Source organism: Lithobates pipiens, unplaced genomic scaffold, assembly GCF_037356315.1.
Source record: "Lithobates pipiens isolate NorthernLeopardFrog02 unplaced genomic scaffold, aLitPip1_a1.2 Scaffold_8, whole genome shotgun sequence".
In the NCBI taxonomy this organism is placed as follows: Eukaryota; Metazoa; Chordata; class Amphibia; order Anura; family Ranidae; genus Lithobates; species Lithobates pipiens.
The window spans coordinates 244,258,061-244,271,850 of record NW_027507903.1 but is presented as its reverse complement, the minus strand read 5'-3'; the positions used below and the strand labels follow the sequence as shown (position 1 = coordinate 244,271,850).

Below are 13,790 nucleotides of genomic sequence, written 5' to 3'. Positions count from 1 at the left end.
GGATCCACAGACCTCAAGATTACACAGGTCGCAGGGAAAAAAACAAATAGCAATTTTCAGGTCGAACAAGTAAGGGGTCCCCAATGCTGTGACTCCCTGGAGGATTGCAGCCAACAAACCCCTGCTGTGTATCCCTAAGATGCAGAAAGGTAGATCCATGAGAAACACTGCTTAGCCTGATATACAAACGATAAGGCAGTAAATATAGGACATACAGGACACAAACATTCAATCTTTGTGTATGTCTGATGTGTAGTAATATACCAATACTGAGCAGAGAGGCCACCATCCTCAATGTGTCTCTCAGCTGAGCAGCAAAAACAAAATCAGAAAAAGACAAGCAACCTTCACTGCTGTGTCCTTTCTGATATGCAGCCAATAAGGCAGTATATGCAAGACATAAAGGACAGACAACCTTCAATCTTGTATATGTCTGATGTGCAACAATATAACAATTCTGAATAGAGATAGCACATCCATATTGAAGCGATTTGGCCTTGCGACTCAACATGTCAAATCGCATGGCTAAAATCAGCACAACACCACTTTGTGGTGCTACATGGATTACCAAAGGCAGTATATGTACTACACCTGGCAGGGGTTCAATTTGTATTTCTACTATGTAGCCCAACAAATTCGAACCATCAATTTTCACTGCTGCCTTTCTGATAAGGCAGTAATACAGGACACAAAACCTCACAGACCTTAATGCTGTATAAATCTGATGTGCAACAATAAAACACTATGAATAGAGATAGCACATCCATATTGAAATGATTTGTCATGCGACTCAACATGTCAAATCGCATGTTTAAACTCGGCAGCCATTGCCGTTAATAGCACTGTCTGAATCAGCACAACGCCACGCAAATCAGGACCATCAGACTTCACTGCTGCCTTTCTGATAAGTAACCAACAAGGCAGTAAAACAGGACACAAAGCCCCACAGACAGATCTCAATCTTGTGTATGTCTGATGTGCAGAAATATAACCATTATGAGCAGAGATGTCACCAGACACAATGATGTGCATTTCTGCTGTGCAACACAAAACCAGAAAGTACAGACCACCTTCACTGTTGTATTTTTCTGATCTGTAGCCAAACAAAGCAGTACCTTTAGTATATAAAGGACAGCAAACAAGCTTCAGTGCAGTGCATTTCTGATGTACAGCAATATAGCCCTTATAAGCAGAGATGTCACAAATCTCAATGTGTATTTCTGCTGTGCCACAAAAACATCCCAGCAAGCACAAACCTTCACTACTGAGGTCTACTGGTGTGCAGCCAATGAGGAGTCATGGTCTATCCCTTTATGAAATAACCAACAGGCAATTTATTTCATAGGCATAGTCTGGGCTGTAGATACCAAACCTTCACCACCAGAGAAGGAACAGATCCTAAAATGGTTGGACACCCTACTATTAGTAGTAGTTGTTGTTGTCCTACCTTACCTCCATAGACTGAGCAAACGCTAGCCAGCACATATCCAGGTGGTGCTGATTAGCAACTAAAGTCTCAATGAGCCCAGCCCTAGAGACCAATTTAAGACCTCTCTAGAAGAGGTGGTTACCAGTTTAGCCTGGGAGGTAAATAGCTATTTGCAGGCTTCAAACAATTAATTATGTAGCTCTTGCATAGGTTTGCACAGAAAATCCTCAATTAAAAGGATGTAGGGAGCGATCTATGGTGAATCGCCTTTAGATCTGCCACTGCGTGGATTGTAGCCCAAACCAATAAAAAAAGTTTCTTCTTACCTCCTACACTATAATATAAACACAGTGTAAAGGTGGAGTGGGAGGTTGGAGCTTATGAAAGTTAACTATAGCAGGCAACCCCCAAAAGGAGGATCTGTGACAAGGGAACCCCTACTGTGCCACACAGTAGCTTGGTCTCTGCCCATCCTTGAATGTTAGGTCAGCTTTTAAACATTGTGAAGCAACTTCAGATTCCTAGCAGCTGGGCTAATAGGGCCGGTAACCTAGTGCACCTGCTGACCAGGGGAGCTTCTGAATCCACCAACCACTGCCCAATTAATAACCTGTTCAGTGGTATACCTGGCCTGTAAGTAACTTTGTATCTACCAGGTCCCCTCTGTACGCTATATTCATCCCTACTAAATGTACCACAACTGGGCATGTAGGGAGAGGCTGGCAACCTACTGCTGCGATAACCACAGTGTCTCTGCTGTAAGAGGGAGCTGTGGCTGGTGGTTTTAGCAGTGGCGTCTGCGCTATTTGTATCCCGACCCCAGGTTCTGCACTGCACCAGTCAGTATATACACGGGGAAGGGGGAGCAATGGCCTACCTACCTCTTTCTCATCTGAGGTGGTTTAGGCACACTCGTTCCTCTGCACCACCTGTCCACCATACAGCTTCTCTGATGTAAGAGGGAGCTGCGGCTGGTGTTTTTAGCAGAAGCTTAAGGGCTATTTGAATCCAGACCCCAGGTGAGATCTCAAATGCCCAGGAACCCTCTGGCTGGAATTGGGGATTTTGCAGCTAAATTCCCACGGCAAAAGGAAAGTAAAGTACTCACCGTTGTCGTCTTCCTCTTTTTGCCACAGCCAGCGGGCTTGCTTTTCCATCCTTATGGTCCACACGCAAGGAGGATAGCCGCCAAAGTGCTCCCCCCCCCAACTGCTGTCCCCATAGGGAAGTCAGTCTATATACATGGGGGGGGGGGGGGCAATGCCTTCCATTCCTCATTCCCATCTTCATATCTGAGGTGGTTAAGGCAGACATCCACCGTAGTAAACTGGTGCCTCCTCGCTCTAGAGAAAGGAGGATGTGGGCGCCTGCTCCTACTGACTCTCAGCCTTCCCTCCTGGGTAAGAACGCCGCTGCCATTTTCCCGAAGTTTGAAAATGACGCGGGTGCTTGTTGCCACGCCCTCTCCGGCAGCCCACGCGAGCTACCGGGGACCCAGGAGTCGGGGACAAGCCCCCTGGAAAGAACCGATGGCCAGCACCCCTGTCTGAACAGCCACCTGTACAGGTAAGGAGGGGGGAGACAGGATAATGGCCCCTGAAGTTCTGGGTACACCACTGTACCCAGGGTCCTTCAGCTCTCAGGGGGGCTCTTCCAATTTCTGCTGCCCGCCCTGAGGAAAAGATAGGGGAACCCCCCAGGAAGGACAAGAATATCCTACCAGACCCAGAGGCTTCCCAGGCTTGTGGTCTGGCTCCCAGGGGGAGACCACCAGCCCCAGGCTTCGGGTCATTTGGAAAAAAACAAACAGTTTCGCTGTGTAGGGAGAAACACAATCAAAAACTGAGGATCAAGGGGAAGGGTGGGGACTTAAAACAGCTGTCGATTGATTGTGTTTCCTGTAGGGAGGAGCCTCTCATCTCTCAGGTGTGCCGTCCTGGAAGATGACTTGAGAAAATAATTTTTTTGATCACTTTTATTCCTATTACAAGAAATTTAAACATCCCTTGTAATAGGAATATGGCATGACAGGTCCTCTTTACAGTGAGATATGGGGTCAATAAGACCCCACATCTCACCTCTAGGCTGGAAAGCCTGAAATAAACACTATTCTGGCTTCGATCGTATCGGTGAGTCGGTAGAAGCACCGGAGGGTGGCGTCCCCTCTTGCCTCCTGTAAGAATGATCAAGCAGCGGAACAGCCGCTATGATCATTCTCATGGTGTAGGGAATCGCCGGCTGAAAAAGCCAATATCTGAATGATTCCTGTAACTGCACCCATCATTCAGATATCCCCGCACAAAGTCAAGGATGTCATATGACAGCCGGCGGGTGGAAAGTGGTTAAAATGCATTTTTTTTAACACAAAGTTGTCCATTTATACAATATTTCTAACACATAGCATGTACATACCAAAAATGACACCCCAAAATACTAGATTCTCCTACTCCTGAGTATGGCGATACCACATGTATGAGACTACCACATCCTGGCCACATACAGAGGCTGAGTACAGCAGAGCATGGCTGGGTATGGCCAAGTATTGCAGGGTATCACCGAGTATGGCTGAGCATTGCAGAGTATCACCGGGAACGGCTGAGTATTGCAGGATATCACCGGGAACGGCTGAGCATAGCCGAGTATTGCAAGGTATCACCGAGTATTGCAGGGTATCTCCGAGCATGGCTGGGTATTGCAGGGTATCTCAGAGCATGGCTGGGTATTGCAGGGTATCTCAGAGCATGGCTGGGTATTGCAGGGTATCTCAGAGCATGGCTGGGTATTGCAGGGTATCTCAGAGCATGGCTGGGTATTGCAGTTTATGGCAGGGCATTGTGGGGTTGTCGGTAAGCAGCGCTGTGGGCACTACAGATCTAGCCCACAGCGCTGCTGCCACCGATCTCTCCCCTCTTACACTGTACCAATCGGTACAGAGAGGGGAGGGAGGCACTGGCATCATGACATGACGCCGGTTTGTTTACAAGCAATCTCTCCGTCATTTGACAGAGCGATCACGTGGTAAGCAGCCGCGATGAGCGGCCGTTTACCGCGATACAGGACCCGGCGGTCACAGATGCTCTTGAGTGCGCGCACGAGAGCGGAATTCTGTACGTACTCCCAGAGTTAAGCAACCGCCCTGAAGCCGTCATTCGGCTATAGGCCGGTTGTTAAGTGGTTAAAAGTGCCAACTACAAAAAATAAAGATAAAAGTAAAATTAACAAAAAATAAAATAAAAAATTGTTATATATATATATATATATATATATATATAATGTGCGCCTCTGCCCGTGCGCTTGCACGCAGAAGCGAACGCATACACAAGTCCCACCCATATACGAAAACAGTGTTCAAACCAATAATTCTAGCACTAGACCTCCTCTGTAACTCAAAACATGTAAAACTATTTTAATGAGGCGCCTATGGAGATTTTTAAGTAGCGAAGTTTGGCGCCATTCCACGAGCGTGTGCAATTTAGAAGCAGGACACGTTTGGTATCCATTTACTTAGCGTAACTTCATCTTTCACATTATGCAAAATAATTGGGCTAACCCTTCCGTTTTCTTTTTTTAAAGCATGAAACTGTTTTTGTTCCCAGAAAAACACGTTCGAAAAATTGCGCAAATACCGTACCAGGTAAAAAGTTGCAATTACCACCATTGTATTCTCCAGGGTCTCTGCTTAAAAATAAATAAAAAACACATTAATCGTGTTTGAAGGTTCTATGTCACATTCTAGCAAAAAAATAAAGTTTTTTTTTTTACATGTAAGTGAAATGTGAGAATTGGGCCGGGTGGTAAGGGGTTACACTCGGTCCTGACTCTAGGGGTGTGTAGGTGACCAGCACAGGACACGCCTCCTCTCTGTGAGGAGACTTGTAGCTTCCTCCCTGTGTCTCGGGCCAGAAAACTAAATATAGAAGGCAGCCCCGTCCGTACAAAGCAGCCCTCAATACACGAGCCCCCCACACAAAGGCCCGCCACAGCACGGAGCCCCCACCGCGGACACACACCGCTCCCCGGCCCCTCACCTTCACTCTCCCTCCGGAGTCCGGCCCGAATTCAGCCATCCTCTTGAACATATTGCCGCGGGAGGCGGCTGGGGAGGGGCAAGAGCAGCTCACACCGGAGCCAGCTCCTCACACACCATCCAACGAGCACACAAAGCCGAGCAGATAGCGGGGAGCGCACATAGTATGCGGCCAATTTCTGCGACGCGAACGGACAGGGATGTCCACAGACAAACCTTCCGCCGCAATCTGCGCCCCCCTCTTCTATTGTCATTATGGTACAATCCAGGCAAACCCACCAACCCCCCTCCCTGCCACTGCCAGGCCGCATGGAGAAGAGGCGGGGCAGGGCGGAGCCTGATGGCGATGGGTCCTGATTACCAGAGCCAGTGGAGGAAGGTTGGGGGCGGGTCTATGGGCGGTGTCCTCAGTTTGACGTCGCTTTGTTTCTGCTATTAGTAGTAGTACAGCATCTTATTAGAATGGGGTCTATATATTGTGGAGCAATGTTCTTTGGCCAGTGTTTGGTCTTCTGTAATCGGTGTACTCTGATCAGTAATCTCCAGATCAGATGGTTAGTGGTTGCAGAGCATACAATACAGCAGATGATTAGAGGATGCAGAGGACATGATACAGGACATAGTATGACCCCATTCACACCTGAGCGTTTTGTAGCTTGAGTGCCGGTTCACACTAGTGTGATGCCAGACATCGCATGTAATTCGCAGCGCACTGCTGTTCACATTACATGCGATGTCTGTGAGGGTGCGATGTCAGCCATACAGATAGTATGGCTGATATCGCACCGCATTCGATCCAAACATGCACAGGACCCTTTTTTCTGTTCGGAACAGAATCGGATTGCATGTGTGTTCACACATATGCCATCCGAATTATGTCCGAACTGTCAGTTCGCAGTGCGATATGCGAGCTGAAATGGGGGTGTCGTTAACATATAATGACACTCCCCAGCAGTTCACATATAGCAGTGTGAACTGCCGTGCGTGTCGAGTGCAATGCGGGAACCCGCAGTTGATTCGCAGGGTTCTCGCATCGCACTAGTGTGAACCGGCACTGAAGCTACAAAACGCTAGAGGGGAAAAAATCTATTCTCAATGGTTATGGTTCACATCTCCATTCCATGTCGCCTGAAGCCGAACGCCTGAAGCTCAAACAAGTTCCGGACCCTTTTTTGTCACTCAAATTGAGCAGATTTGGGCGTTTTTCTTCTTTTAACATTGGTGATCTTTTGCCCTGCACAAAATCGCCGCAAATCGCGGTAAAAAACGCCGCAAAATCACGGTAAATTTGTGCGATTTTCTGCTTGAAAACGATACACTCATGTGTGAATGCAGCCTTAGGCTGGGTTCACACTGCTGCGATGCGGGAACGCCGCGAATCTACTGTGGGTTTCCGCATCGCATGCCTCCCGGCGGCAGTTCACACTGCCCTATGCGAACTGCTGGGAGTGTCAGTGAAAATTTAATGACATCTCCAAATCAGTTTGTATATTGCAGTGTGAACACCCATGCGATCCGATTCTGCTGCGGACCAAAAAAAGGGTCCTGTACGAGTTTGGGCTGGATGCGATGCAAATTCAGCCATACTATCTGTATGGCTGAAATCGCATCGCACAGAGATCGCATGTGATTTGCAGTGCGGAGCAACTCACATCCGATCTCGTACACCACAGCAGTGTCAACCCAGCCTCAGAGGCTTTGGAGGACACAATACAGCAGATGATTAGGGGCTTTGGAAGACATGATTAGAGGTCTCTTGTAATCGGTGTTCTCTGATCAATGATCTCCTGTATTCGGTGTTCTCTGATCAATGGTCTCCTGTAATCGGTGTTCTCTGATCAATGGTCTCCTCTAATCGGTGTTCTCTGATCAATGGTCTCCTCTAATCGGTGTTCTCTGATCAATGGTCTCCTCTAATCGGTGTTCTCTGATCAATGGTCTCCTGTAATCGGCCTTCTCTGATGAATGGTCTCCTGTAATCGTTGTTCTCTGATGAATGGTCTCCTGTAATCGGTGTTCTCTGATCAGTGGTCTCCTGTAATCGTTGTTGTTTGATCAATGCTTTCCTCTAATCCTCGTTCATAGTTAGAGGCTTTGGAGGACACAATACAGCAGATGGTTAGAGGCTGCGGAGGACATGATACAGCATATGGAAAGGAGCCGCGGAGGACATGATACAACAGATAGGGGCTGCGGAGGATTCGATACAGGATATGTTTGGAGGCTGCGGATGACATGATACAGGACATGGTTAGAGGCTGCAGTGGACACAATACAGCAGATGGTTAGAGGCTGTGGAGGACATACTATAGCAGATGGTTAGAGGCTGTGGAGGCCATAATACAGAAGATGGTTAGGGGCTGCAGAGGACATGATACAGTACATGGTTAGAGGTTGCAGAGGACATGATACCGCAGATGGTTAGAGGTTGCAGAGGACATGATACCACAGATGGTTAGAGGCTGCGGAGGACATGATACAGCAGATAGTTGGGGGCTGCGGAGGACTCGATACAGGATATGTTTGAAGGCTGCGGAGGACATGATATAGGATATGGTTAGAGTATGCAGAGGATATGATACAGCAGATGGTCATAGGCTGTGGAGGACATGATACAGCAGATAGGGACTGTGGAGGACATGGTTAGAGGTCTCCTGTAATCTTTGTTCTTTGATGAACGTTGTCCTCTAATCTGCATTCTGTGATCAGTGGTCTCCTGTAATCAATGTTCTCTGGTCAGTGGTCTCTTATAATCAGTGTTCTATGATCAGTGAGCCCCAGTTCAGATGGTTAGAGGCTGCAGAGGGCACAATACAGCAGATGATTAGAGCATTCGGGGGACATGATACAGGACATGGTTAGAGGCTGCGGAGGACATGATATGGGATATGGTTAGAGGCTGCAGAGTATATAATACAGCAGATAGGGGCTGCAGAGGACACGATACAGGATATGTTTGGAGGCTGCGGAGGACATGATACGGGACATAGTTAGAGGCTTTGGAGGACACAATACAGCAGAGGGTTAGAGGCTGCCGAGGACATGATACAGCAGATATTTAGAGGCTGCGGAGGACATGATATAGGACATGGTTAAAGGCTGCAGAGGATATGATACACCAGATGGTTAGAGGCTGTGGAGGATATGATACTGCAGATAGTTAGGGGCTGCAGAGGACACGATACAGGATATGTTTGGAGGCTGCAGAGGACATGATACAGGACATAGTTGGAGGCATTGGAGGACACAATACAGCAGGTGATTAGAGGCTGCGAAGGACATGATACAGCACATGGTTAGAAGTTTTCTGTAATCAGTGTTCTCCGATCAATGGTCTCCTGTAATTGTTGTTCTCTGATCAATGGTCTCCTGTAATTGTTGTTCTCTGATCAATGGTTTTCTGTATTTGGTGTTCTCTGATCAATGGTCTCCTGTAATCAGTGTTTTTTGATCAGTGATCTGCTGTAATCGGTGTTCTCTGATCAGTGGCCTCCTGTAATCCACATTCTGTGGTCAGTGGTCTTCTTTAATCAGCATTCTCTCATCAGTGGTTTCCTATAATCGGTTTTCTTTGATCAATGGACTCCTATAATCTGTGTTCGCTGATCAATGGTCTGCTGTAATCGGTGTTCTCTGATCAATGGCCTCCTCTAATCCTCGTTCATAGTTAGAGGCTTTGGAGGACACGATACAGCAGATGGTTAGAGGCTGCGGAGGACATGATACAGCATATGGTAAGGGGCCGCGGAGGACATGATACAACAGATAGTTAGGGACTGCGGATGACTCGATACAGGATATGTTTGGAGGCTGCGGATGACATGATACAGGACATGGTTAGAGGCTGCAGTGGACACAATACAGCAGATGGTTAGAGGCTGTGGAGGACATACTACAGCAGATGGTTAGAGGCTGTGGAGGCCATAATACAGCAGATGGTTAGGGGCTGCAGAGGACATGATACAGTACATGGTTAGAGGTTGCAGAGGACATGATACCGCAGATGGTTAGAGGTTGCAGAGGACATGATACCACAGATGGTTAGAGGCTGCGGAGGACATGATACAGCAGATAGTTGGGGGCTGCGGAGGACTCGATACAGGATATGTTTGAAGGCTGCGGAGGACAAGATATAGGATATGGTTTGAGTATGCAGAGGATATGATACAGCAGATGGTCATAGGCTGTGGAGGACATGATACAGCAGATAGGGACTGTGGAGGACATGGTTAGAGGTCTCCTGTAATCTTTGTTCTTTGATGAACGGTGTCCTCTAATCTGCATTCTGTGATCAGTGGTCTCCTGTAATCAATGTTCTCTGGTCAGTGGTCTCTTATAATCAGTGTTCTATGATCAGTGAGCCCCAGATCAGATGGTTAGAGGCTGCAGAGGGCACAATACAGCAGATGATTAGAGCATTCGGGGGACATGATACAGGACATGGTTAGAGGCTGCGGAGGACATGATATGGGATATGGTTAGAGGCTGCAGAGTATATAATACAGCAGATAGGGGCTGCGGAGGACACGATACAGGATATGTTTGGAGGCTGCGGAGGACATGATACAGGACATAGTTAGAGGCTTTGGAGGACACAATACAGCAGAGGGTTAGAGGCTGCCGAGGACATGATACAGCAGATATTTAGAGGCTGCGGAGGACATGATATAGGACATGGTTAAAGGCTGCAGAGGATATGATACACCAGATGGTTAGAGGCTGTGGAGGATGTGATACTGCAGATAGTTAGGGGCTGCAGAGGACACGATACAGGATATGTTTGGAGGCTGCAGAGGACATGATACAGGACATAGTTTGAGGCATTGGAGGACACAATACAGCAGGTGATTAGAGGCTGCGAAGGACATGATACAGCACATGGTTAGAAGTTTTCTGTAATCAGTGTTCTCCGATCAATGGTCTCCTGTAATTGTTGTTCTCTGATCAATGGTCTCCTGTAATTGTTGTTCTCTGATCAATGGTTTTCTGTATTTGGTGTTCTCTGATCAATGGTCTCCTGTAATCAGTGTTTTTTGATCAGTGATCTGCTGTAATCGGTGTTCTCTGATCAGTGGCCTCCTGTAATCCACGTTCTGTGGTCAGTGGTCTTCTTTAATCAGCATTCTCTCATCAGTGGTTTCCTATAATCGGTTTTCTTTGATCAATTGACTCCTATAATCTGTGTTCACTGATCAATGGTCTGCTGTAATCGGTGTTCTCTGATCAATGGCCTCCTCTAATCCTCGTTCATAGTTAGAGGCTTTGGAGGACACGATACAGCAGATGGTTAGAGGCTGCGGAGGACATGATACAGCATATGGTAAGGGGCCGCGGAGGACATGATACAACAGATAGTTAGGGACTGCGGATGACTCGATACAGGATATGTTTGGAGGCTGCGGATGACATGATACAGGACATGGTTAGAGGCTGCAGTGGACACAATACAGCAGATGGTTAGAGGCTGTGGAGGACATACTACAGCAGATGGTTAGAGGCTGTGGAGGCCATAATACAGCAGATGGTTAGGGGCTGCAGAGGACATGATACAGTACATGGTTAGAGGTTGCAGAGGACATGATACCGCAGATGGTTAGAGGTTGCAGAGGACATGATACCACAGATGGTTAGAGGTTGTGGAGGACATGATACAGCAGATGGTTAGGGGCTGCGGAGGACATGATACAGGACATGATTAGAGGTCTCCTGTAATCTTTGTTCTCTGATCAATGGTCTCCTGTAATCATTGTCTGATCAATTGTCTCCTGTACTCCTTCTCTGATCAATGGTCTCCTGTAATCTGTGTTCTCTGATGATCAGTGTTCTCCTGTAATCTGTGCTCTCTGATCAATGGTCTCCTGTAATCTTTGTTCTCTGATCAATGGTCTCCTCTAATCTGCGTTTGTAGTTTGAGGCTTTAGAGGGCACGATACAACAGATGATTAGAGGCTGCAGAGGACATGATACAGCAAATGGTTAGGGGCTGTGGAAGACATGATATAGCAGATGGCTAGGGGCTGCGGAAGACATGATACAGCAGATGGTTAGGGGCTGCAGAAGACATGATACAGCAGATGGTTAGGGGCTGCGGAAGACATGATACAGCAGATGGTTAGGGGCTGCAGAAGACATGATACAGCAGATGGTTAGGGGCTGCAGAAGACATGATACAGCAGATGGTTAGGGGCTGTGTAAGACATGATACAGCAGATGGTTAGGGGCTGCGGAAGACATGATACAGCAGATGGTTAGGGGCTGCGGAAGACATGATAAAGCAGATGGTTAGGGGCTGCGGAAATCATGATACAGCAGATGGTTAGGGGCTGCGGAAGACATGATATAGCAGATGGTTAGGGGCTGCGGAAGTCATGATACAGCAGATGGTTAGGGGCTGCAGAAGACATGATACAGAAGATGGTTGGGGGCTGCAGAAGACCTGATACAGCAGATGGTTAGGGGCTGTGGAGGATGTGATACAGCAGATGGTTTGGGGCTGCGGAGGACATGATACAGCAGATGGTTAGGGGCTGTGGGTGACATGATACAGACAGTCTGTTGACCTGTCTGTACCTCCTCAAGTCTTAGCAAGTCCATCCAGCAGTACCAGTTCCAACGTCTTTCTCCAGCAGTCCAAGCCACCTGTGCTGTGCTCAGAGTGCACGCAAGCCATTGGGCCGACCGCCAGGGTCTGATCTCTGGATCGGGACAGGGGGTATGTCCGCTGATGTGTGGCCCTTCATCCAAAAAATGGCACCATGATATCATTGACTTGCTTTGCATGTGCCCGCCCGAAATTGTCCAAGCTTTTCTGAGCCAGGCCGGCTTTAGAACTGCACATGGACAGACCGTAAATGGGTTAAAATTTACAGACTGTCCATAAATTTATAGACAATTGGCAAACCTGAATGGTACCCAGTCCTTTGGATCAGCTTGGTACAGTGTCTCTCTGTACCGAGCCATCTAATGACAGCTTGGTATACAAATGGGCCGACTGAAATCTATTTATCCAGTGCCTTTCATAAACGGCACTGGATAAATAAAGAGGAGCAGATCCGCTGTTTGTAGTTAAAAAAATAAGTTCAGGGAAAAAATAATACATGCACATGCTGTATTTTTACAGAAAATTTGGGATCAATGGGATATCTGTGCAATATCAGGCTCTTTCAAACCATCAACTTTCAGCCTGTACTGGCTGTCAGTTTGAAAGCTGCAGGCCTTGTGAATAACCTACAAGTGCACTCATCAATGCCTTTGCAGTTCATTGAAAACTACAAGCTGTCTGCCACGGTGGAATTGTAGTTCTCTCATTCACAGATCTCTGTGAATGAAAGATGCTTGCACAGCCACACAGCTTTTGAAAAGTAACAGCAGGTGCAGGTAGAGGAACCCCGCTCGCTGTCGCGGGGGGTTATCTGGGAGGGAGGGAGGGGGAAGTGCAGGAGGGGACTGCTGGAGCATGAGCAATTTTTTTTTAGTTCTAGCTAGAGTATCATTTTTTATTTATGACCATGTTCCATTAAGGAGTTTCCCCTTTACATCCTGTCCCAAAGAAACAACAAAGGAGAAGAAGATAACTGGGAGTTGAAATTATCTCTTTTTAAGCCCCTCCCACTGCTAGGAAAAATGTAGCAATGCATATTTGACATGGGGTGTGCTACTCGTGCAACAGAACTTTTTTCTGTTTTATCCTAGGGTGCCCCAAGCCTTTCATGATCCTAGTCATGCTCACATTTTGTCACTGTTTTGCATTTTTATTTGTAAAGGCAGGCAGATTACTTGGTATGAGCATTGTCAATATTTATATATTATTTTTACTGGTCAATTGTCCTAACTTATACTATGAGTTTCTGTCATTTTTCTGGATGTCAGTAAAAAAATGTGCTCCGTCAGTACATTTTCCATGTTTTGACATTAACTACCTCAATACAGGGCACTTAAACTCCCTTCCTTCCCAGACCAATTTTCAGCTTTCAGTGCTCTCTCAATTTGAATGACAATTACTCAGTCATGCTACACTGTAACCAAATGACATTTTTATCAGTTTGTTCACACAGATAGAGCTTTCTTTTGGTGGTATTTATTCACCATTTCATTTATTTTTTTTGTATCAATCCTAATGCACTGATGGCCTATCTCAGTTCTTGAGGCCCTAAAATGTCGGGACAGTACACTAACCCCCCAAATTACCCCTTTTTGGAAAGTAGACAGTCTTAGGTATTTAGTAAGAGGCATAGTGAATTTTTTGAAGTTGCAATTTTTCCCCCACAATGCTTTGGAATATTAAGAAATATATATATTTTTTTTTCTTCACTAAATTATCATATTTACAAGTTA

The 13,790-nt window shown here is 46.7% G+C and overlaps 1 protein-coding gene across 1 annotated transcript in view; it reads right to left on the bottom strand.

Annotated features, from left to right (window-relative positions):
- Positions 1-5,691, bottom strand: part of YEATS4 (YEATS domain containing 4) — a 41,356-nt gene extending 35,665 nt beyond the window's left edge. The window contains exon 1 of the mRNA XM_077469165.1: positions 5,458-5,691. Within this exon, the coding sequence (XP_077325291.1) occupies positions 5,458-5,508 (51 nt within the window). The 5' untranslated portion in view covers positions 5,509-5,691. The remainder of the gene's footprint in view (positions 1-5,457) is intronic.
- Between the last annotated feature and the right edge of the window lie 8,099 nt (positions 5,692-13,790).